The sequence below is a fragment of the Geotrypetes seraphini genome, chromosome 2 (genome assembly GCF_902459505.1).
Source record: "Geotrypetes seraphini chromosome 2, aGeoSer1.1, whole genome shotgun sequence".
NCBI classification, from domain to species: Eukaryota; Metazoa; Chordata; class Amphibia; order Gymnophiona; family Dermophiidae; genus Geotrypetes; species Geotrypetes seraphini.
Window position 1 is genome coordinate 382,793,098 of NC_047085.1, and position 25,604 is coordinate 382,818,701.

At 41.0% G+C, this 25,604-nt stretch overlaps 1 protein-coding gene across 3 annotated transcripts in view; it reads left to right on the forward strand.

Annotated features, from left to right (window-relative positions):
• Positions 1-25,604, forward strand: part of SATB1 (SATB homeobox 1) — a 265,946-nt gene that overhangs the window by 234,970 nt on the left and 5,372 nt on the right. For all 3 annotated transcript variants that reach the window (XM_033930677.1, XM_033930676.1, XM_033930675.1), the window contains one exon: positions 10,917-11,120. In XM_033930677.1, the coding sequence (XP_033786568.1) occupies positions 10,917-11,120 (204 nt within the window). The remainder of the gene's footprint in view (positions 1-10,916; positions 11,121-25,604) is intronic.

A 25,604-nucleotide genomic window follows, 5' to 3' on the forward strand; every position in this document is an offset into this window, starting at 1 on the left:
CCACATCATCTCCATAAAGATAGAGCTCGGCACGGTTTACAGGTAATTCAATAAATGAGGGAAGGACACAATAAGAAATTAGAGGTTGTAAAGAGGATAGCTAGCTTTACATTTTAAATAGACAGCTTTACGTTTTGGACAGGAAGAGGCGGTCGGAGCATACTGCGAATTAGTGAGTTCGCGAACCGCGAATTCACGAGGGAACATTGTACATTGGAGAATACTAGAGGCGTCATTAAAAGTTGTTTAGCAGCAATAAAAGTTGAAGGGTGCAAAGATTCAAGGAAAACATATTTCACCAAATGGTGTTTAATAGCGCATTTACAAGGAAATTTCAATAGGAGAGCAGCACCCAGCTGTAAAACCCTTGGGCAAAATAAAAGAAACTGTCCTCTCTGTATCTCTCTGATCATACTGTGGAAGATTTGAACTTTATTAAGAAACAATTTCTTTCTGTACTTGGATATAGCTTAAGAAGTCTCTCCTTATCGGATGGCAAAGCTAAAGTTAAAAGAAGAGTGGACAGAACCACAACCTCAGAATCAGAGCATTCCAGTGTAGCTGAAACATCCAAACCATCCGCCAGTGGGTGCGATTCTATAAAAGGCGTCTAAGCGTGATTGACCCGTGATAGGCCGCCTACATTATAGACACCTGTCTTTTTTTAGATGCCATTTATGGAATTTCCCCTTTATCTCCTTATACTTTAATTTGGCATCTAAATTTAAATTTAAGTGCTAGTTGTGTATTGGACAATACTAGCCCTTGTGAGGGTACAAGTATACTTGCAAGGGTAAGCGATAGGTGCACGCACAGCACTATTCTGTAAAGGGTGCATACACCTTGCTCAGTGCCTAGGTGCAAGGGGGCATTCATAAGGGAGGAGCATGAGTGGGACTAGCATTTATGCATGTAACTTACTGGTGCCATTTTGAACCTGGGGCTGGAAGGAGCAGGAACAACAGTGAATCGCTTCTGCTCTGACCCCATCACATCCCTCCAGGATTTTCTAGCTAAACTCTGGAAGGTGGGGGCATTTGGAGAATGTGGGGGGGGGGGGGTAGAAGGGAATTGGGGGGCACAGTTTATAGCGCCAGCCGCGGCAGTAACAGTGCTGGCGCTTGTATATGAGCGTCGGAGCTGTTACCGCCACGGACAGCACTAAAAACCGTGCTACGGTTTTGTAAAAGGGGTGGGGGAATCTATGCTTTATTAATTTCCCAGTTACCTTCGATAGTTCGACTTTTTACCTTTAAGAAATATCTCTCTGAGATACTGAAAGTGCCAGAACAGTCCTATTTGCCAGTGTCTACAACATATATTTTACTTTGTGTGAACAAGTCATCTGAGCAACCAATTTCTGATGGAGCAGGAGAAGTTTTTGATTATTTGAATTAAAAACAGACAATTGAAAATGATGCTCTGGGAGTTCAGACTGCTTCTTTAAGAGTAACTTCTTATACTGCAGCCTGACCATGATTGTATCCTGAAATGATTTTTCTTTACCGAGAGGAGTCCTTTATGAACTTTAAGATGAGGGTTTTTGCTGATATTTCAAGGCAGACCCAGAAGAGGTAACCATCCCTTTTTGAAACTTTGCTTTGAGGTTTTGCAGCTGGGAGGAATATATTAGCTTAATTTTCCTTGTAAATGTGTTGAAAAGTTACACTCCAGTTAAATATATATTCTTCAAACTGGAGAGCCTTAACCTCTTTAGCTTTTCGTCATATGAAAAGAGTTTCATCTCCTTTATCATTTTGGGTAGCCTTCCAGGTACCTTTTCTAATTCTGCTGTATCATTTTGGAGCAGCAATCAGAATTGCACACAGTACTCAAGATGCAGTAAGGAAGAGATATTATGATAATCTTTGATTTATTCTCTAATTCCTAGCACTCTGTTTTTACTTTGTTTATTTTTTGGCCACCACTTCAGAATTATCATACAGTTTCAACATATTGTCCATGATGAGCCTAGGAATAATTTTGGTTACTCTTTCCTATGTGCATCACTTTTTATGTGCCCTCATTAAATGTCATCTGCCATTTGGATGCTCAGTCTCCCAGTCTTGTCATCCTGCAATTTTTCACGATTCACGTGTGATTTAACAACTTTGAATAATTTTATATCATCTGCAGATTTGATCACCTCGCTTGTTCTTATTTCCTTGTCATTTATAAATATGTTAAAAAGCATCAGTACCAGTACAGATCCCTGGAGTAGTCCAGGCACTTGTTCGGGTTTTTATGTAACCCCACGACTAGCTGGAGTTTAATCGTTTTCTACAAAGTTCTCTGGTTTTGTTCTCTATCTCTGCCAAAGTAATCACCAAAGTCTCTTGTGCAAATTATTTTTTAGACACATTTTGCACAAAGAATATCAATGAGCTTACCATGTTTTCATGTAATTTAAAAATGTATGAAAATTTAACAAGTGTAGAAGGGTTAAAGCATCATGAAAGAATGAGCCTAGTTGTAGGCTCTGCCCAGCATATAATTGCCAATTAAAAGGGATTTGCATTCCAGAAAGGGCTATTTCAGGCAGTCCAGTTGGCCAGTTTGACCTTTTCTACTGCATGAGTTTCCTCTGGGGAAGATACATGGCCAATCACAGATGTTTGTAAATAGCCTTCAATTTGTTTGTTTTCACGCAGCATCTTTTCCCAGTAGGAATGCTCTGTATGTATGTCTATGCATTTGTTTTGTGAGGTTGGGGGGGGGGGTTTCAGCTGTACGTAGGAGTTCACTAGGGTTAAGCACTGACAGTAGTGGAATTTAATGCAGCAGCACCACACACACTTGTTCTAATTCATACTAAACTGAATAAAGGGTTTGCCCCTCTAAATCAGCCATCTAAATACTTTTATAAACTCTTGATGGCTGGAATAATTGAAGCAATTCTTTATAAAATATATTGCCGTCCTGTTCCAGTATGGCCACCCGAATGCTCGATTTACAGTGCACCTTATGGGCTGCAAATTCTTATTTCATGGCAAATCACAATATGAACCTTCTAGAAAGAAAATATTTGAGCAACTTCAGAAAACATTTCTTCACTGGAAGTTAAATGGATGCATAGAGAGGACTTTAGTGGAGCTTATAGGAGCAGACCACAATAATGTAATTTTAAAGATAGTATAAGCACAGAAGATCCCGAATGGCAAAGAACTGAGGAGAAGGAGCCCAATAGAGCCCTGGGCTGAGAACAGGAAACCCAGTTCAAATGTTTATTTATTATCATTTATAGACCGCTCTTTGCTTTAACATCAGTGCGGTTTTTTAAAAAAATTATATAGGAAAACAACGCCATTTTCATAAGTAAAGGATAGCAGGAGAAGAAAAAAAACCCACTGCGGGTCTAGTAGTAACTGCAACATTATAGTCCTCACTAGGGCATCTATGGAAATGCTAAGTCAAAAAGGCAAGTTTTCAAAAGATTTCTAAACTTAGGGTAAGAGAGTTTACATTGCATTTCGATGGGAAGGGACTTCCATAACGATGGAACAGAAGCAAAAAAGGCAGAATTACTGGTTGACCTAACTAGATGAACTGAAGGCAGTCAGTTGATAGGCACCGGATGACCATAGATTTCAAGCTGGTCTGTACAGAACCAGAAGTTTTGCCAAATAATCAGGTTGACCCACATGCCTTGTGCATTAATCTGAATTTCATGGGGAGCCAGTGGAACTCTTTAAGAAAAGGAGTCACATGATCATATCTGCAGGCATTGGTTAGAATTCTAATAGCAGTATTTTGCACTGTTTGTAATTTTTTTATAACTACCGATGGAAGCCCAGTATATGCAATTTTGCAATAAACTAGCTTGGAAGTGACCAAGGCATAAATGAGAGACTCACAAGATTTATCGATATAAGAATGAATAGATCGAATTTGACATAGTGAGAAAAAAAAACCAGGATCTAATCACCAAAATCAATTGTAGATGAAATGTCAATGCTGAATCTAATTGGACTCTTTCATAGTATTCAACAATTGAATAGGTTGAGAGCACAGAAGGGGAGCAACAGATGGGGAATTAGGAGAGCCCGTAATCCACATTCCAGTGTTTTTTTTAAGGATTCAAAACTAATTTATTTTTCATAGCCCATTCATCAGTCATGTCAAGACATAATTGTAGCAGGCCTAAATTACGAGTAGGATTGACCACAATTTGAGGGAACATTAACAAAATATCATCAGCATAAAAATGACTTTTAATTTGGTGTTCCTGAATCCTTAGAGCAAGGGGGCCTAGAAGAATATTAAATAAAGGAGAAAGAATGGAACCCTGGGGTACTCCACAAGGGAATTTACAAAGAGATGATGATGAAGAAGAAAATGATACTTTAAATGTCCTATCTGACAAGAATGATTCAAACCAGCTAAGTACAGTACCAGAGATTCTCAACGATTTGAGATAATGGAAGAGAATGACTTTCTAGATCAAAGGCCGTAGAAAAATCTAAAGATATTATCAACACAGCTTTTCCCTGATCTATAGATATGTAACAATCATTTAGCAAAGAAGCTAGTATTGTTTCAGTTGAATGAAATTTTCTAAAACTAGACTGTGAGGGGTGGAGCATGTTAGAAAATTCCGAATGTTGTGAGAGCTGTAGGAATACTAAATGCTTCACAACTTTAGAAATGAATGGAAGATGAGAGATAAGGCAGAAATTAGATGCCTGTGTCAAGTCGAGGTGTGATTTTTATTGATGGGATAAACAATAGCAGCTTTCCAGTCTGTAGGGACAATTCCATTTGATTGGCTATTCACAATCATACTCATAGCTAAAAGTGACAGACCATGTTTATTTTCAAGAATCCAAGACAATGGTATTGGGTCCAAAGGACAAGTTGTTTTCTTCATAGCACTGATTGTCTTCTCTAGAGTAGTAAAGAAAGGTAAATTAAATTTTGATCAAGTAGTAGAAATTTCAACAAGAGACTCACAAGGTGAAGAAAGATTATTTTGAGATGGGCAAACTGGAGGAGGTGAGATTAGAAAGGAATGATGCAAATAAGATATTTTTGAAACAAAGTAATCAGCCAAATCTTGAGCTGTCAGAGTAGGACTATAAGAAGATACGGTATTGGTATTTGAAAGTCTATTCAATATAAGAACATAAGAACTGCCATCTCCAGATCAGACCTTCAGTCCATCAAGTCCGGCGATCCGCACACGAGGAGGCCCAGCCAGGTGTACACCTGGCGTAATTTTAGTCACCCATATCCCTCTATGCCTCTTGTAAGGAGATGTGCATCTAGTTTGCTTTTAAATCCTAGAACGGTGGATTCCGCAATAAACTCCTCTGGGAGAGCATTCCAGGTGTCCACCACTCGTTGCGTGAAGCAGAACTTCCTGCCTAGGTCTATTAGGTTCTTGTTTGATTTGATTAATATAATAATTATGACAAGCAGTCTTATGATGTGTACGATAATAGGAGTGTCATTGCAGGTCCTTGTGATCTTGGGTAAGTCACTTAACGGAGATCTCCGTTGCTTCTGGTACAAACTCAGATTGTGAACCTTCAGGGACAGAAATAAAAAAAACCTACTGTACCTGAATGTTCACCTCTTCAATAATTTCAGACTTACCGGCAATGTATAAGAATAATAACATTTTGTTAACAGGACCTGTTTTGAGGCCATGTGTATAAGTCACTGAATTATGCTGATTGGTATTCCTTAAATCTAAGAGTCTTGAGACTGGTAGGAGTTAATTTGTTTCCTGTTCCATTAATAATAGGACTCAAAAAGGATTCAAATACATTTGAGGAATGTTGACCTTATTTTTTTCTCATAGAAATATAGAAAAATGAAGGCAGATAATGACCATATGGCCTAATTAGTCTGCCTAACCATGACATCTACTATCCCTCTCCCATACAGATCCAACGTACTTGTCCCAAGCATTCAGATACATATTTTTGTCTTCACCACCTACACGGAGGCCGTTCCATGCATTCACTACCCTTTCCATGAAAAAGTATTTTCTGAGGTTATTTCTGAGTCTCCCCTTTCACCTTCATTCTATGCCCCCTCATTCCATAGTTTTCTTTCAATTGAAAGAAACTCACCTCATGTGCATTTATACCATTTAAGTATTTAAACATCTCTATCATATCTCCCCTGTCCCACCTTTCCTCCAAAATGTACATATTGAGATCTTTAAGTCTGTCCCCATTCACTTTGTGACAAAGACCACCAACCATTTTAGCAGCCATTCTCTGGACTGGCTCTATCCTGTTTATATCTTTTTGAAGGCACAGTCTTCAGAATTGTATACAGTATTCTAAATGAGGTCTCACCAAAGTCTTATACAGGGGCTTCAATACCTCCTTTTTCCTACTGGCCATACCTCTTCCTGTGTACCCAAGCAATCCTCTACCTTTCACCGTCAACTTTTCAAACTGTCCACCTTAAGATCATCACATACTATCACACTCAAGTCATACTTCTCTTTAGTGCACAAAAGTTCTTCACCCCCTAAACTGTATATCGTTCCCTCAGGTTTTTGCATTAAATTTTAGCTGCGAAATTCTAGACTATTCTTCAAGCTTCGCTAGATCCTTCCTCATGTTCGCCACATCATCAGAGGTATGTACCCTATTGCAGATTTTGGTATCGTCTACAAAAAGATAATTCTTACCAGACAGCCCTTCAGCAATATCGCTTACAAAACTGTTAAAAAAAGAACAGACCCAAAAACCAAACCTTGCAACACACCATTAGTAACATCCTTTTCCTCAGAGAAATTTCCATTTACCACTATCTTCTGTCGCCTTCCACTTAACCAGTCCTGATCCAGTCTGTTACTTTGGGGCCTATCTCGAGGTCTCTCAACTTATTTATTAGTTGCCTGTGTAGAACAGTGTCAAAGACTTTCTTAAATCTAAAATACATCACATCTAGGGCTCTCTCTCTAGTCAACTCTCTGGTCACCCAGTCAATGAAATTGATCAGATTTTTCTGAGAAGACCTGCCTTTGATGAACCATATTGATTCAGGTCCTATAATCCACTGGATTCCAGATACTTCACTATTCTCTGTTTTAAAAGCATTTCCATTAATTTATTTATCACAGAAGTCAGACTTATCAATTGGGACAAGTTAGCTCATAATTGAAAAAAATAAAAATGAATTGGGTGATAGATGCCTGTCTTCCTAGGTGCAATTCTATAAAAGATAGGCACCTAACAGCAACTAACTCCAATGTAGGCATGTTTAGGGGCGGAGAATAACTTAGGGGTACAATTCTCTAAAAAACTTTAGGCACCTCTAATGTAGGCCTTTAAAACCCTGACCTACAGGTGTGATTCTATAATAGGCGTCTAAATGTGATTGACCAGAGATAGGCGCCTATCTTTTTAGACATCATTTACAGAATTTCTCCCTATGTGTCCAAACATGTTGGGCATACGGACTACTATATAAAGTGGTTTGGATTTGTTTTCCAATTTTATAGGCTGTTTTTATTTGATCAGAGTTTTTTGAGTTTTTTATAAATAAAACTGCTACTGCTCTGTTGTTGGTGAGAAAAACAATGCAACACTGTCTTGTATTTTACTAAGTGAGCAAATAAAGAAATTGATCCAGGAACCAACCAGAAGAGGGGGGAGCTATGCTAAATTTGATCTTTATTGGAATGCAATCTTTCAAAGTATGGGAGGTGAATAATAATCATATCTCCAGGTGCATACCTATAGGCGTATCTATATCCTTATAGTCCTTAACAAATGGTGGCATAATGGGGGAGGGGTGTCTCTGGTGGAGCATGCATCGCACCCTGATGGGAATATGTTTACTTTGGAAGAGATAAAACGCCAGGTGCAGCGACACCCCGGAGATATTCTGGCTTATTGCCAGTTGCAACATTATATTAAATCCCTGGATAAAGGCAGTTTGTTGTTACACTGTAATGCTCATTTAAAATAATTTTTTAAGCAACTGAAGGGAGAAATGGTACCTATCTCTGAGTTATGTGTTGATTTATACCAAATATCTACATGCAAAGAATTTGAATTATTGTGCACTCGCTGGAGCACAAACTTCAGTATAGCACTATCTATGCTTTGATTTTTATCAGTTAATGAAGATCTCAGAACTCTCAGAGAGTGTGGAACTATTGCAATGTCAATTAAGGGTACTGTTTCAGGTTTATTTTACTCAATAGCAGGCATTCTTCAGGCAAGGTAAACATGCCATAATGTTTAAAATGCGGTGGCCAGTCCAACTCTTTTTTTTATGCACTGTGGGATTGCCCAAAAGTAAAGTATTTTGGGGAATTGATCATACATTACCTTGCAAAGATCACAAAGCAAACACTTCCTCTATCTCTGACTAGCTAGTTGGCTGTTGGATAAATATGAATCCTTGAGAATTTAAAAGAGAGGTGCTCATTTGTTTATTCAAAAGGCAGCATTGATTTGTAAAAAAAAAATCAATTTTGAATGTATGGGTTAGTGATATACGTCCTTCATATTGGGGTTGGCATAATCGTTTCCATGCTTTGATGCTGCTAGAGAGACAGTGAGATCCTCTCAGCAAAAGAAAAAGTATATCTGAGCAACATACATATTTTCTTGATCTCCAAGAACTCATCGTCTAATTCTCAACACCCTTTAAGGCTTTTGATTAGGTAGAATGTAAAAAGTTCTTCCCTTCCCTATGTTGTCTAGACCAGGAGTAGGCAATTCCGGTCCTCGAGAGCCACATGCAGGTCATGTTTTCAGGATATTCACAATGAATATACAGTATATTATGGATTTGCATGCACTGCCTCCTTGAGGTGCAAATCTATCTCAAGCATATTATTGTGGACATCCTGAAAACCTGACCTGCCTGTGGCTCTCGAGGACCAGAATTGCCTATCCCTGGTCTAGACCAATTGTTATATTGAATAACTTTTTTATTTTTATCTTTTTATTTATTCAGTTTTTCAAATTTCAAACAAGCAAATCAAATACTTGTATACAGATTTACAAAGATTATTAACAGAAAATGTATAAACCCAATTCCACTTAACTCAGTGATTTAGGTTATTTCTTTAAATCAACCTATTTAGTCCACCATATTTATTGAGAGAGATTTTAGAAAAATATTAATAGAAGAAAAAGAAAAAAATCTTATTCAACCTAGGAAGCATCACTTATCTGCAGTTACTACAGCCATTTATGACAAGTTATACATTTTCAGCTACGAGCACTACTTGCTCTTTTGATTCTATAAATCCTAACAGTTGTTTAGGTTCAAAAAATTGATAACTTATTCTGATGGGTAACAAAACATTTTACAGGAAATTTCAACAAAAGATTTGCTCCCAGGGCTAGGACTCTTGGCCTCAATGCCAAAAACTCCTTTCTACGCCTCTGGGATCTTAAAGACGTGTCTGGAAATATTCGAACATTAGAACCTAAAAACTGGTCATTTATATGATGAAAATACAGACGTAGTACATTTATTTTTATACTCTTTTGTTACAAGCATGTTGTTATGCTATACTGGTTATTTACTTACTGCTATTTATCTTGTAATGTTTGTTCATATTGTGGTGATTTCTTAATAAAGCAGTTCAACCTATAGTCCACAATAAAAAAAAAAATTAAAGTTATGCAGCATCATCCGCTAGTCTGGTAGTTTTTATTATTATTTTTTATTAATATTTGATAAATCGCTTATTCAATTAACTAAGGGATGTACAGTTTTATAAAAACATAGGTTGTGAAACTAACAGGGTAATATATAAATTTTTAACTCCAAGTTTCAAGTTTTTATTAATGTTTGATAAATCGCTTATTCAGTTAACTAAGCGATGTACAGTTTTATAAAAACATAGGTTGTGAAACTAACAGGGTAAATATGTGTCATAGGATCATTAGACTTTTTATGGCTCTCAAAACACAAAATTCTCAACAATAGATTTCCCAAACACATAGCATATACACTAGAAAACACACAACATGTATCTGATGCAAATTTTGCTGGAATTGCATTAATATAGAGTAGCATTTTTTTTTCTAGTGGATAGGTTATACATCGTTTTTGGAGCCAGTTATTATACAAAATAAAGCCGGCTCTGAGGCAACACTTTTTTTTTAATTTTTTCGCACACCAGGTAAGTAGCGCATATTTTATGCTGAAGTATTGCAATGATAAACTACCACATGATGAAATGTCTGTACACCTACATTACATGGTACAGAAATGTTAGTTTAATTTAAAAAAAAAAAAATAAAAACTGGAAAGACAATTCCATGAAATTTTGTAAAAATAATTTTGTATTGATTTTGATGCTAAATAACATCTTTCTTTATGGGACTCCAGTCTTAGGCACCTTAGGGCTCTTTTTACTAAGCTGCGTTAGAGTTTTTAGCGCACGCAGCATTTTAGCGCGCGCTAAACCTGCGCTATGCGGCTAGAACTAACGCCAGCTCAATGCTGGCGTTAGTGTCTAGCACGCGCGGCAATTTAGTGCGTGCTATTCCACGTGTTAATGCCCTAACGCGGCTTAGTAAAAGAAGCCCTTAAAGTTTTGACCCCCCCCCCCATACAAAACCATAGCACGGTTTTTAGCACTGGCCGCAGTGGTAAAAGCTTTGATGCTCATAAGAATTCTATGAGCGTCGGAGCTGTTACCATCATAGCCGGCAGTAAAAACCACGGTATGGTTTTATAAAAAAGGGGGAGGGTGTAAATGTGTTAATTTGTTCCCTTTTGAAGATACTGCAGTGTGAATCATCAACCGATTACAATTGTTATCAGGAAAATTATCCATTCTCTTAAGAGGTTTCTAATGGGTTTCATTGGAACTGCTGCATTTTCATATTTTATGATAGAAATATGTGAAAATATTTACAATTAGAAATGATGGGGGGAATATTAAGCAAATCCTGTCGTTTTTTTTATATTGATCTCAGGGTTGGCTGTGTGAGCTGCTACGCTGGAAAGAAGATCCTTCACCAGAAAATAGGACTTTATGGGAGAATCTCTCAATGATCCGAAGGTTCCTTGGTCTTCCTCAGCCAGAGCGGGATGCCATCTATGAACAGGAAAGCAATGGAATTCATCACCATGGGGACAGGCCATCTCACATTATCCATGTTCCAGCAGAACAGATTCAGGTTAGTTTACTTTGGCCAAACCAGTACAAGCAAGACAGGTAATGTGTTACTTTTCATCCAATCAAACCAAATGGAAGCTTCATAGCAAGAGAATATGGTTCTTGGTAGAATACAATGTTAAAAATCAGCTGGGGGCTAGTTTTTCACATATCATGACAATAATGAACCTCCTAAGCCGAGTATATGGAGAATGATCTTAGTCTCTTAAATGTACTCGTCAGGCTTGATGAGTCTTGGCAGTCTCTCTGTAATATCTTGGATTTTAGCATCAGGTAGACAGCATACTTCCCAGGATATCATGTCTGGTCTTCAGATGGATGCTTCTGTACTCCTCAGAAGGAAATCACCAACCACCACTACCTTATGCCTCCTAGTAGTAATGGATCCAGCAATTTTAGAGATTTTAAGCTTTGGTCCTTCATCTCCCTGGGATGCTCTCATCTCCTCCACTTCCAGGGCAGGATACCGGTTCTTCAGTTCAAGGGCGGGTGGAGTCACAGTACCAATCTTGCTGGACTGAGATTATGGAACCCTGCAAGATTGGTACTGTGACTCTACCTGCCCTTAAACTAAAGAATGAGTATGCTATCCTGGAAGTGGAGGGAGATTCTGGAGACCGCATCTTCAAAAAGATATAAAAAGGATGGAGTCGGTCCAGAGGAAGGCTACTAAAATGGTGTGTGGTCTTCGTCATAAAGTGTATAGGAACAGATGTAAAGATTTTGATATGTATACTTTAGAGGCAAGGCGGAAGAGGGGAGATATGATAGAGACGTTTAAATATCTATGTGGTGTAAATGCGTACGAGTCGAGTCCTTATTCATGAGGTTTTGACTTTTTTCATGTGTGCCTTATATAGTTAGTGTGTACATGGGTATACAAGATCCCTTAATTAGTTCACACTCGAAACCCCTCCCTTCTCAAATCCAACTACAAAACTTTGTAAAAATCTAGATAGCCACCAATACATAAGAACATAAGAGCTGCCATACTGGGACAGATTGCATGCCCATCAAGCCCAGTATCCTGTTTCCAACAGCGGCCAACCCAGGTCCCAAGTACCTAGCTAGATCCCAAGTAGTAAAACAGATTTATGCTGCTTATACAAGGAATCGTAATAATGACTTACAGTCTTCTCTTTCAGGAAATTATCCAAACCTTTTTAAACCCTGTTAAGATAGCTGCTTTCACCATATTCACCAGGAACAAATTCCAGAGTTTAATTACACGTTGATTGAAGAAATATTTTCTCTCCTGTTTGTTTTAAATCTACTACTTAGCAGCTTTATTACATGTCTCCTAGTTCTAGTATTTTTGGAAAGAGTAAACGAGTGATTGATATCTACCCATTCCACTCCACTCAGTATTTTATAGACCTCTGTTATGTCTCCCCTGATCCATCTCTTCTCCAGGCTAAAGAGCCGTAGCCACTTTAGCCTTTCCTCATAAGGAAGTTGTCCTATCCCTTTAATCATTATCATTGCCCTTCTCTGTATTTTTTCTAATTCCACCTTATCTCAGTGTTTGAGAAGCAGCCGCACCATGGAGTGATAGAAAGGCATTATAACATTTTCATCTTTGTTTTCCATTCCTTTCCTGATAATTCCTAACGTTCTTTTTACTTTCTTAGCCGCTGCCTCACACCGAGCTGAGGGTCTCGCCACATCCTCAACAATGACACCTAAATCCTTTTCCTTGGAGGTGACTCCTAATGTGGAGCCCTGCATCACAGGTTCCTCTTTCCCACATGCATTACTTTACACTTGCTCACATTAGACATCATCTACCATTTTGATGGCCAGTCTCGCAAGGTCCTCTTGCAATTTTTCACAAGTCTCTTACCATTTAACAACTTTGAAGAACTTTGTGTCATTACAAAGTGTAATTATCTCACTAGTTATTCCCATCTCTAAATCTATGATAAATATGATAAAAAGCAGTGACCCCAGCATAGACCCCTGGGGAATCCCACTATTTACCCTTCTCTATTGAGAATATTGATCATTTGTCCAGAAATTCGGCCTGACAGAACCTGCTACTTGATAATTGCTTTTTAACGAAGACTTCTAGGAGTTGCCACACACTCAACTGCTAGTTTAATTCCAACTCATTCTAATTCATTACTAACATTTCATATATATATATTAGTTTATAAGAGACTGACTTGGCTCTGTATTTTGGTAGATGTAGCACTTACTGACTTGAGTAAGAAACTTTAAGCAATAAAACATAAACATAAGCCATAGAATCATTCCAGTTTCTTCCAAGTAAGAAACTGCTATACTTTTTCATTGGCTTCTTAGTCTGTTAACTGTTTAGTCTGTACCACCTGCACAAATGGGGGATTCCTCCCTCCCCCCCACCCACACCCTTTGAAGTCTTATCAGCGAGCTGGGGTGGAAGAGCTCCCAAGAAAAATCAACACATCTTATGCTACCAGGTACATTTTAAAAAAAACCTTTGTATAGAGCTTTTTAAACATATCAGAGTCTCATTTTTTTTAAAGTTTACTTATGCAGCCTGGAAGGTACTACAAGACACTTGAGGTTACCACTGTTCCCCCTCCCTTCTTCCACAGGCCTAGCTTTTGCTATCGCTATCCACATCTACATGATTATCAGAAGTCTAACATTGAACACCTGATGCCAGCAGGGACAGCAGATGGTGGGCTGGCAATCCTATTCAACTAAATAACTTTTAATGATGAACAGACTGGGTTAAAGGGTCTAGCGAGCCTGTGAGTAGTAGTTTGCCCAACTCTGAAATAACCCTTGAAACAACAACGCATCATGACCTTATATTACAGAGCTTATTTTCCACTAGAAAAGTACTTTTTCAAAATTTCCTGCCCTTTTGCCCACAGAAAATCACCAGATTGAGGGCAACAAAGAAAAGTAAATATACCGGAGACTGTGCCCGAGTTGGATGAAAGGGCATAAAGACAGCCACGTTGTGGTAGAGATTAGAAATGGACAAAAAAACATCATCTTGGTTTATATGGGAGTAATTTACCAATCCTGCCAACTACGTGCAGTGTAGTATTTTGTATCCCTTGCAACCTCATAAGCATATTAGAAACTCAGATTTTCTGGTTTGATTCTCTACCAACAAAATAGTGTTCACCAGAAGTTATATTTTTAATCCAGTATTTTCATTGGGTGAAATCTTCCCTTTTGCCTGTCTTTTCTTAGGATTGTACTTTTTATTTGAATCTATTTTATTTGTTTTACATTTTGCATTTTGTTTTACAGCAGAGTAAAGTGCCTCATGATTAGGCAAATTGAATAATTTTGCAAGAGGCATTTATTTTTTGAGCTGACATTACTTTTCTCCCCGGGAGTATCTAATGCATGGTCTGCTGCTCCTGTGTAGTTATTTAAAGGAGCTGGTGCATGAAAACTGATCACACCCCATGGACCTGACTAGTAGTAGGGAGGCAGATGGGATCTAGTGTAGACTGTTAGGTACTTCGGGGAGGGGGGCGGGTGATTGTTTTAAGCATCATCCCAGGAGCATCAGGCTGCACATTAGTACCCCAATGTAGTGCTGCCCGATGCAGGAAAAAAAAATTTTGATTTGATTCGATTCAGCCTATTCAATCGATTTTTCGATTTGATTCGATTTTCCTGCCCAATTGGGTGTTTTTTTAAAAACATCCTGGTGAGTTTATTTTATAACTTCTTCACCCTTTTATAGTCTCTTCACCCCCTTTGCCTTCTCTTAACCACACTGGCGCTGTGGTGTAAACAAACAAAAAAGACTTTTCCTCTCTCTGTTAAATCCTAGCTCACATTTGCGGTCTAACACCAGCTCTGGCAGGATACATGTTTCAAATCTGGCATATTGTAATCACAAAACAGAAAATAAAATGATTTTTTCTACCTTTTGTTGTCTGGTCATTATTCAAATCTTGTTGGTCCCAAGCTCTGGTTGTCTTCTGATAACTTGCTTGCCAGGGTCTCCTTCTTTCTTCTTTCTCTGTGCTAATCATCCATCTGCCATCTTTGTTCTCCCCTTCCGTTTCCCTTTCCTAGAGGTCTGGCATCTTTCCTTTTTTTGGTCTCCATCCACAGATCCACCTTTTCTCAACTACCCTTTCATCCAGCATCTCTCCCTCTTTCCCAACTACCCTCCTATCCAGTATCTCTATCCCTCCCTCCACACCACCTCTCCCTTTCTGTTCCTTCCCTCCCTAAATCCCATTGCCCATCATCTCTCACCCTCTCCTCTATTTTTAAACCCATTATTTCTTCCCCCCCAAAGTCCGGCATATGCACATCTCTTTGAACCCCCCTTCCTTCCCTCCCTCCCTCCGTGTACTTTTACACCAGGGCCCATTTCCCTGAAGGTTTGTCCCCCCTTGAAGGTCTGTCTCCCCCTGAAGGCCTACATCCCACCGCTGAAGGCCTGTACCCAAGGCCTGCCTGTCCCCCCTGAAGGCCTGCACCCAAAGAACATAAGAACATAAGAACATAAGCAATGCCTCTGCTGGGTCAGACCTGAGGTCCATCATGCCCAGCAGTCCGCTCATGCGGCGGCCCAACAGGTCCAGGACCTGTGCAGTAATCCTCTATTTATACCCCTCTATCCCCTTTTCCAGCAGGAAATTGTCCAATCCTTTCTTAAACCCCTGTACTGTACTCTGCCCTATTACTCCCTCTGGAAGCGCATTCCAGGTGTCCACCACTCGTTGGGTAAAGAAGAACTTCCTAGCATTCGTTTTAAATCTGTCCCCTTTCAACTTTTCCAAGTGTCCTCTTGTTCTTTTATTTTTCGAAAGTTTGAAGAATCTGTCCTTCTCTACTCTCTCTATGCCCTTCATGATCTTATAAGTCTCTATCATATCCCCTCTAAGTCTCCTCTTCTCCAGGGAAAAGAGACCCAGTTTCTCCAATCTCTCAGCGTATGAGAGGTTTTCCATCCCTTTTATCAAGCGTGTCGCTCTCCTCTGAACCCTCTCGAGTAACGCCATATCCTTCCTAAGGTACGGAGACCAATATTGGACGCAGTATTCCAGATGCGGGCGCACCATCGCCCGATACAATGGCAGGATAACTTCTTTTGTCCTCGTTGTAATACCCTTCTTGATTATGCCTAGCATTCTATTTGCTTTCTTAGCGGCTGTTGCGCACTGTGCCGTCGGCTTCATTGTCATGTCCACCATTACCCCCAAGTCCCTTTCTTGGTTGCTCTCATTCAATAATATCCCTCCCATCGTATAGTTGTACCTCGGGTTTCTGTTTCCAACATGCAATACTTTACATTTCTCAACGTTGAACTTCATCTGCCATCTCGCCGCCCATTCCCCCAATTTGTTCAAGTCCCTTTGCAATTCTTCGCATTCCTCTTTAGTCCCAGCTCCACTAAATAGTTTTGTATCGTCCGCAAATTTTATTATCTCACACTTCGTGCCTGTTTCTAGATCATTTATGAATATATTAAATAGCAGCGGCCCGAGCACTGAGCCCTGCGGAACACCACTCGTGACCCCCTATCCAGTCCGAGTAGTGGCCCTTCACCCCTACCCTCTGTTTCCTACCCGCCAACCAGTTTCTGATCCATCTATGTACGTCTCCGTCCACTCCATGGTTCTTCAGTTTCCGGAGTAGACGTTCGTGAGGCACCTTGTCAAAGGCTTTTTGGAAATCAAGGTATATGATGTCTATGGGGTCTCCTCTGTCCATCCGTTTGTTAATTCCTTCGAAGAAGTGCAATAAGTTCGTTAGGCACGATCTCCCCCTGCAGAAACCATGTTGGGTTGTTTTCAAAAGTTCGTTTCTTTCCAGATGTTCATCGATGTGTTCTTTAATCAGTGCTTCCGTCAGTTTCCCCGGAACCGAGGTCAAACTCACTGGTCTGTAGTTTCCCGGGTCACCTCTTGATCCCTTTTTAAAGATGGGCGTGACATTGGCTATCTTCCAATCCTCCGGGATCATGCCCGTTTTCAAGGATAGGTTGCAAATTTGCTGCAGTAGTTCCGCTATCTCCTCCTTTAATTCCTTCAGAACCCTGGGATGGATTCCGTCCGGACCCGGGGATTTGTCAGTTTTAAGTTTTTCTATCTGCCTGTGTACATCATCAAGGCTCACTTCCATGGATGTTAATTTTTCTGCTTGATTTCCATTGAAGATTTGTTCAGGTTCCGGTATGTTGGTTGTGTCTTCGTTTGTAAATACAGACGAGAAGAACATGTTGAGTCTTTCTGCGACTTCTTTCTCCTTCTTCACCGCTCCCTTCCTGTCTCCTTCGTCCAGCGGTCCTACCTCCTTCCTAGCTGGCTGTTTCCCTTTAACATATCTGAAGTACGGTTTGAAATTTCTTGCCTCCCTGGCTAGCCTCTCTTCATACTCTCTTTTGGCTTTTCGAACCACACGGTGACATTCTTTTTGATACTTCCTGTGCTCCTTCTGGTTCCCTTCAGTTTTGTCCTTTTTCCATTCCCTGAATGAATTTTTCTTATTGCCTATCGCTTCCTTCACTATTTTAGTCATCCATACTGGGTCTTTTGTTCGACCCTTTTTGCACCCCTTTCTGAATCTGGGGATGTGCAGATTTTGTGCCTCGCTCACTGTGTCTTTGAAAAAAGACCAGGCATGTTCTACTGTTTGCCATTTTTTGGAAGTGTTCCTAAGTTTCTTCCTTACCATTTCCCTCATTGCTTCATAGTTTCCTTTCCTGAAGTTGAAAGATGTCGCTATGGTTCTCTTTCCGTTCGGTATGCCTACTTCAACCTTGAACTTGATCATATTATGATCACTGTTTCCCAACGGTCCCACTACTTCCACTTCCTTTGCAGGTCCCCTTAGTCCATTTAGGATTAAATCCAGAGTGGCATTTCCTCTCGTTGGTTCTCTAACAAGCTGCTCCATGAAGCAATCTTGTATAGCCTCCAGGAATTCTGTCTCCCTAGCGCATCTTGAGCTTCCAAGACTCCAGTCTATCCCAGGATAGTTGAAGTCTCCCATAACAACTGTGTAACCACTTTTGCATTCTCGCTTCATCTCGGCATCCATTTCTTTATCGCTATCTCCGGTTTGCCAGGGTGGACGATAGTATAGGCCCATCTTTATTTCATGCCCTTTCCTACCCGGTATTTTAACCCATAGCGATTCCAGTTTGTTGATCATCTCCGCTGTGCCCATTCTTGTCGATTGTATGCTTTCTTTTACGTATAGGGCTATTCCTCCTCCTTTCTGACCTGACCTATCCCGGCGATAGAGCTTGTACCCCGGCAGTGCTGTATCCCATTTGTTTTCCTCATTCCACCACGTTTCAGAGATTCCAATGATGTCTATGTCCTCTGCATTGGCCATGGCTTCTAGCTCCCCCATTTTGTTTCTTAAACTCCTTGCATTAGTATATATGCAGTTTAGATCCTGGCATTTTGTCGTCTTCATTTCTTTTCCCTGTGCTTCAGTCTTTGGTGTCTTCTCTTTTGCTACAATCTTTCTAACCTCCTCTTCTGGGTTAGTTGACTCCTGTAATTTGTCTCTTGTTTCTTCCCTGCCTTTTTTCCCCTTAGTATCTTCACGGGATACCTTCTTCCGAATCATCGACGCTAGGTCGACTGTCGGCTTTCCCCTTTCTCTTAGTTTAAAGCCTGTTCTATTCCTCTCTTGACGTTGTTTGCTAGAAGTCTTGTTCCCGCCACGCTCAGGTGCAGTCCATCTCTCCTGTAGAGCTTGCTCTTGCCCCAGAACGTTGTCCAGTTCCTCACGAAGTGGAACCCTTCTTCCTCACACCATCTCCTCATCCATGCATTTATTGATTGTAGTTCTTCCTGCCTTTTCACATCTGCCCTCGGTACCGGTAGGATCTCTGAGAATGCTATCTTCTGGGTCCTCATCTTCAGTTTCCTTCCTAGAATCTTGAACTGTTCTATCAGCGTGCCTCTTCTGTAGTCTCTCCTGCTGACATCATTCGTCCCGATGTGGATCATTACTGCGGTCTCTTCCGTCTCCGCTCCTTCCAGGACCTTCCCAATTTTGTCCACGATGTCCTTGGTTCTCGCTCCTGGGAGGCAGGTCACCAGTCGATCCTCTCTTCCTCCTGCTATGTGGCTGTCCACATGCCTCAATATCGAGTCTCCCACCAGGATCGCTGACTTTCCCTTCTTCAATTTTCTTATCGGTCTCAGGTCAATGTCCTCGGTGTGCTTAGCTCTCTCTTCTTCTGGGCATCGACTAGCCAATTCTTCCCCCTCGTGTGGTATTCTTCTGTGGGTGTCTTCTTTGAGGTCATCTGCTTCTTGCTCCCCCTTCCAAGTTGGTGTTGCATCATCTCTCATCTGGAGTTCGTTCTCTTCCACCCTCCTCCTGTATGCTTCCTCAATGAATTCCTCGAGTTCCCTGACTTCCTTCTCGATGTGTTTCTCACTCCTGAAGTCTTCAAATGCCCTGGTAGGGTCCTCCGTGGTGTAAAGTCCTTCTAGCTCCTGTATCTTGTCCTCAAGTCGCTTGACTTCTTTCTTCAAGCTTTTCAGCTCCTGACACCGACTGCATACGTATGACTGTCTCCCCGAGGGGAGGTAGTCATACATATGACAGTCCGCGCAGAACACTAGAAAGCTCATCTTCTGGTTACCTTCTGCTTCCATCGGGGTTACTACTTTAAGAAAACAGATAAGTTTACGTGTTCCTTCGGTGCCTGCTTCCTTCTGCACCTGCTTCTTGCTTTACTGCCTTCTGCCTTTGTATGGACTGCCTACGCTCTACCTTTCCTTACTTTTGTTTGTGTGATTGTTCTTTCTGTGCCTGGTGCCTTTGCACAACCTTGCCTAACTTTTGCTTGTGTGTGGTTGTTCCTTCTGTATCTGCTTCTTGCCTTGCTGCTTTCTTGTGTGTGTTGTCTTTTCTCTTCCTTACCTTACTGCTGCTTGTGTGTTCGTCTCTTCTGCGCTGCTTGCCACTTCCTCACCTTTCAGTCCTTCCCTGTGCTCTTGGGTGTAGTGACTTGGCCCTTCGCAAAGGCGCTCTCGCTAAGGCGAGCGCCTTTGCCGCTCGCCTTCGCCGCTCGCCTTCGCCGCGCGCCTAACGGCTGTGCGCCGTTGGCTCCGCCCCCTTTTATGGGGGGTTCGGGTGCTGACTCCTCTGACGCGGTGGGGGTGGGCGGAGCTAACTCTCGCCCAGCCCCTAGCCTCCTGCTCTCCTCTGTCTCCCTCCTCTGCTCGTTTTTGCTTCTAAAACTGCTTTTCTCCCTTGCTGCTTCTACTCCTCTTGCCTGATGCTGTGCACCACGTTCGTCGTTGGCTCCGCCCCCTTTTATGGGGGGTTCGGGTGCTGACTCCTCTGACGCGGTGGGGGTGGGCGGAGCTAACTCTCGCCCAGCCCCTAGCCTCCTGCTCTCCTCTGTCTCCCTCCTCTGCTCGTTTTTGCTTCTAAAACTGCTTTTCTCCCTTGCTGCTTCTACTCCTCTTGCCTGATGCTTGCCTGCCTGTCCCCCCCCCCCGAAGGCCTGCCTGTCCCCCCCCTGAACACACACACACACACACGAAGGACTGCACCCCCCCCGGAAGGCCTGTACAACCCCCCCCCCCCCCACGAAGGACTGCACCTCCCCCGGAAGGCCTGCGTGTTCCCTCTGGCCTCAATTTACCTAAATCCATCAGCCTGCATAAGATCGCTAGTGCTAGCGATCTTTGCAAGCTACTGTCGGGTCTTCCGAGCTGTCTTCTCTCTGCTGCGGTCCCGCCCCTCCTCTGATGTCAGAGAAGGGGGCGGAACCGCGGCAAAGAGAAGACAGCTCAGAAGACCCAATGGTAGCTTACAAAGATCACTAGCACTAGCGATCTTATGCAGGCTGATGGATTTAGGTAAATTTGATGCTGGGAGGCCAGGGGGGAAGCCGGACACTGCAGCACTTCCCGACTGACCCTCCCCCCTCTCCCTCTAAAGCAGGAGCAGCAGCGGCCGGCCAGCAAGAGCAGCGCTGCCGCTCCTGCCTTAGTGGGTGAGGGGGAGGGTCCGAATCGGAAAGACAATTTTTTATTGTTTTAAATCGTTTCGAATCGGTTCACCCAAAGTGAATCGGTGAATCGATTCAAATCATGAATCGGGCAGCACTACCCCAATGTTCTCGGGGAGTAAAAATCATGCTAGCTTATTTTCCAGGACTGGAGCAGCTTGCAAAGTTAAAAATAGATTTTTCTGCAGCATAGCGACTACTCTTGTAAGAACAAGAACATTTCTGTCGTTGTCATTCATGTTGCGTTCATTAGAAATCTTAAGGGGGTCTTCCTTTGGGAGAGTTTGAGAGGGGTATCATTGCAAGGGGAATTGGGGGGTGAGGAGGTAGGGGAAAGGTAAGGTGCTGATGTTGGATTTGTCAGAGTTGGAGGCGTTTGAAGAAACTATGTATGTGCATCTGCTGATTGTGAAGTTTACTGTTTGCATTGTGTTTTGCTAAGAAATTTCAATAAAATTTAGTTTTAAAAATTCTTAAGGGGGTCTTTTACTAAAGTGTGTTAGATTTTGCACTTAGCATGCTTTAACACAAGATATGAATGTGTGCCAAATGCAAAACTTAACACAGTATCTGGTAGCGGTGTGCCCAACATGTAACCTGCAGATACTGCATTAAAATATCCATTAGTGTGTGGTACTCAGCTGACAGCACAGAAGCATTTTAGCACCTCTTATTTTGGAGGCATTAAATAATTCTACAGTAGTGCACAGCAAGTGTCTATTCAGTGCCAATCATCTTGCATGCACATTCTCCACTTATGCTCCGACTATATCTGTCCCTTTCCAAAAATAGCTTTATCATGTGACTTATCATGTGCTAAAAGTAAATATACCACAGTTTGTGCATTAGCTGTTAACATACACTAGATCAGTGGTTCCCAACCCTGTCCTGGAGGACCACCAGCCAGTCAGGTTTTCAGGAATAGCCCTAATGAATATGCATGGAGCAGATTTGCATGCCTGCCACCTCCATGATATGCAAATCTCTCTTATGCATATTTATTAGGGCTATCCTGAAAACCTGACTGGCTGGTGGTCCTCCAGGACAGGGTTGGGAACCACTGCACTAGATCACTTATTAACAGCCTAATGCACTTTAGTAAAAGCCCTGCCTCCCAGTTTGTAGAAATGCTTGAAATTCCCTTAACTTGATTTCCTTAAATTTTAAAACAAAAAAGGAACTTCTATAAGAATATTACTCCTGCTCTCATAAGTCATTACAGATCTTGGTGATGTGGTCATCTGTCAGGTGTGTAGTTCAGGTCTGCTCATAGCTCTAGCAAATTCACCTCCTCAGTTTGCCTTTATACAGAAGGCAATAATACAGCAATCAGATCATTGAAATGTGGTTTATTAGTACCGTAACCCGAGGTGACCAAGTATGAGTAAAACACTTCTAGCCAACAGTAATATAGCACTCCCTCCTCAGGGCAGCAGCATCTCCACCATATAGGCAGTGAAACAATGAAGAGAAAGTGTTTACCCTTTACCTAGAAAAACTATTTTTTTAAAATATAAATTCTTTATTCATTTTTGAAATCAAATACATAGTGCAAGCAGATGAACAATCAAGTAATATAACATAATGCACTCTATTCCAACAAATAATCTACAGCAATTTAAACCCACCCTCCCCCGCCCTAACCCTTCCCCCCGCCCCTCCTGGATGTGTACAGCAATTTTTCATGAACCAAAGGGAAATACTGCTAATAATTAACATTTAAGTCTTACAATATTTTGTTAACGGGCCCCAAATTTCCTTGAATTTGCTATGGTTTGTTGGAAGAGTTGGGATAACTTAAAATATAGTTTTTGGTGGGAATCCTTATGGCAGATTTATAAATTTGAAAATATTAATTCTTTACAGGTGGGAAACCATAGAAAAACTATTTTTAACAAAAAGAATGCTGAAAAATATGGTAGAAAATAGTTGGAGTAGGTTAAAATTCTTATGTATTCCAACGGCCATATTGGGTGCATTCCGGTGATACTGATGATGTCATTACACACAGGAGGTGTACAATCAATGTAAAACAAGTGCTTTTTAAATAAAAACATTAAAGACCCTTAAAAACTGAAAACACTTTACAAATATTCTCATAAAAGTGCATAAATAATAGAAAAAGATGACCATACAAAAATAAATCTGATAAAATCATAATAATGCAGAAAATGAGTAGTACAAAATCACAAAAGTTAAAAAAAGTAATCATAGGTAAGATAATTGTAAAATCTAAATTAATAGATAAATTAGAAAGCATATATTATGTGGTCATCTTGTAACGGTGTCCTTTTGATTACAAGAAATGTGTAGTAAGCATGTTTCCCATAGTCACTGCTGGAAAAACACAATGGTGCCTCTTGCCTAGGGTTAACACGCTCCAGTGGGACTTGTCTACAGTCTTCTGTTCATGTGCAGATAAAGACTGTGGGCTTCTTTTACTAAGGTGCGCTAGTGTTTTTAGCGCACGCATAAAATTACTGCACGCTACATCGCGCGGTATGCTTCTGGAATAACGCCAGTTCAATGCTGGTGTTAAGGTCTAGCGCACACAGCAATTTAGCGCGCGCTATTCCGCGCATTAAGGCCCTAACGCACCTTAGTAAAAGGAGCCCTGTGTCTCATCCTAAAACTTTTGAAGGATATTTTATTTTGTTGCTGTTGTTTTCTTTTTTCAAACTTTTCATTTATTCCACATGGACAGAAATGAGAATAACAGTGGTGGGCAACACAAACTGCTCACAATGACAGAGCAAAACAGCTCTGTATCTTGTCACCATCAGATAGGACTCTGGTAGCCTTACATATAAGAACATAAACATAAGAATCGCCTCTGCTGAGTCAGACCACAGGTCCATCATGCCCAGCAGTCCGCTCCCGCGGCGGCCCCCTGGGTCAATGACCTGCAAGTGATCTATTACTCTAAAGCATTTGTACTGTATAGTACCCCTCTAATTATATCCTTCAATCCCCTTTTCCTTCAGAAATTTGTCCAGTCCCATTTTGAAACCCAAAATTATGCTCTGCTTTACGACCACCTCCGGAAGTGCATTCCAGGTGTCCACCACCCTCTGAGTGAAGAAGAACTTCCTGGCATTTGTTTTGAATCTGTCTCCCTTCAATTTTTCCGAATGCCCTCTAGTTTTGTTGCCCCTGCCAGTCTGAAGAATCTGTCCCTCTCTACCTTCTCTATACCCCTCATGATCTTGTAAGTTTCTGTCAAATCCCCTCTAAGCCTCCAGGGAAAAGAGCCCCAGCTTGTCCAGTCTCTCAACATACGAAAGGTTCTCCATGCCCTTTATCATTTTTGTTGCTCTTCTCTGGACCCTCTCCAGTATCGCCATATCCTTCTTAAGGTACGGCGAAAAGTATTGAAAGCAGTACTCCAGATGCGGTCGCACCATCGCCCTATACAGCGGGAGGCTAACCTCCTTGCTTCCGTCAATCCCCATTCACTAACTCCTTATTATTTGTTTTGGTGGCCCTGAAAGTATAGAATGCTTTCTTGACGCTGTTTGTGTTTTTGTTCTTTTTCGTTTTGTGTTTTGTTCATATATATCAATAAAATTTTTGAACACACACACACCCACAAAAAAGATTTGCGTAGGAAAACATCTGAATCCTGTGCTCAGAATTTGTAAGATAAAGTACAGACATTTTGGACTCCTTTTACAAAGGTGCGCAGCGTTTTTAGCGCATGCACCGGATTAGCGCGCACTAGCTGAAAAACTACCACCTGCTCAAGAGGCAGTAGCGGCTAGCGCGCACAGCATTTTAGCACGTGCTAATCTGCGCATTAAGGCCCTATCGCACCTTTGTAAAAGGAGCCCTTTATCGCCATGTCTAATGACGGCAAACAATTAGATTTTCTTCTCTCCTATCTAAAACTATGAATTCTTAGGAATAAACTCCATAAAACATTTTATAATTTAACTTTTACTTTTTTAAAAATAGGAGTAAAATATATATGGGGAGAAAGGCAAGTTTTCCTTTGGGGATTATAAAGAAAGTAAAAAAAAACAAAAAACAAAACAACAGATGTAGTGAGGCTATTCATCAAGGACAGAGAAGTCCTATCAGCCTCCAGCATCAGTGAAGAACTAGAAGCTGAAGTATAAAGAAACTGCTATGGGGGGGGGGGGTGTGATGAAATTGGTGAGTCATACAGACAAGCTGGGAAATTTCACACATTCCACCAACAGGAATGCTAAAGACTACTGAGGTTTCCTATGAAAAGATCAGTTTGCAAACATACATAAAAAAGGCACACACGCAAAATTTAAAATGCTTAAACTTGCCATCACAGCAACTAATCTGAATTTTAATCCAATTAAAAGTAAATCTTTCCTATAAAATAATAAAATCTTTTTAAGTGTTAGATTCTACTAAAGAAAATCACTGGTAGAGTTCATTTAAATTGTGTTATAGCGACATCCTCCAAATCATCTAGGTGTTGTCCTTTGAATGGGTATAACGATTCCACACTCTGATCCTTTGTTCTTCAGAAGGTGTCAGCGTTCC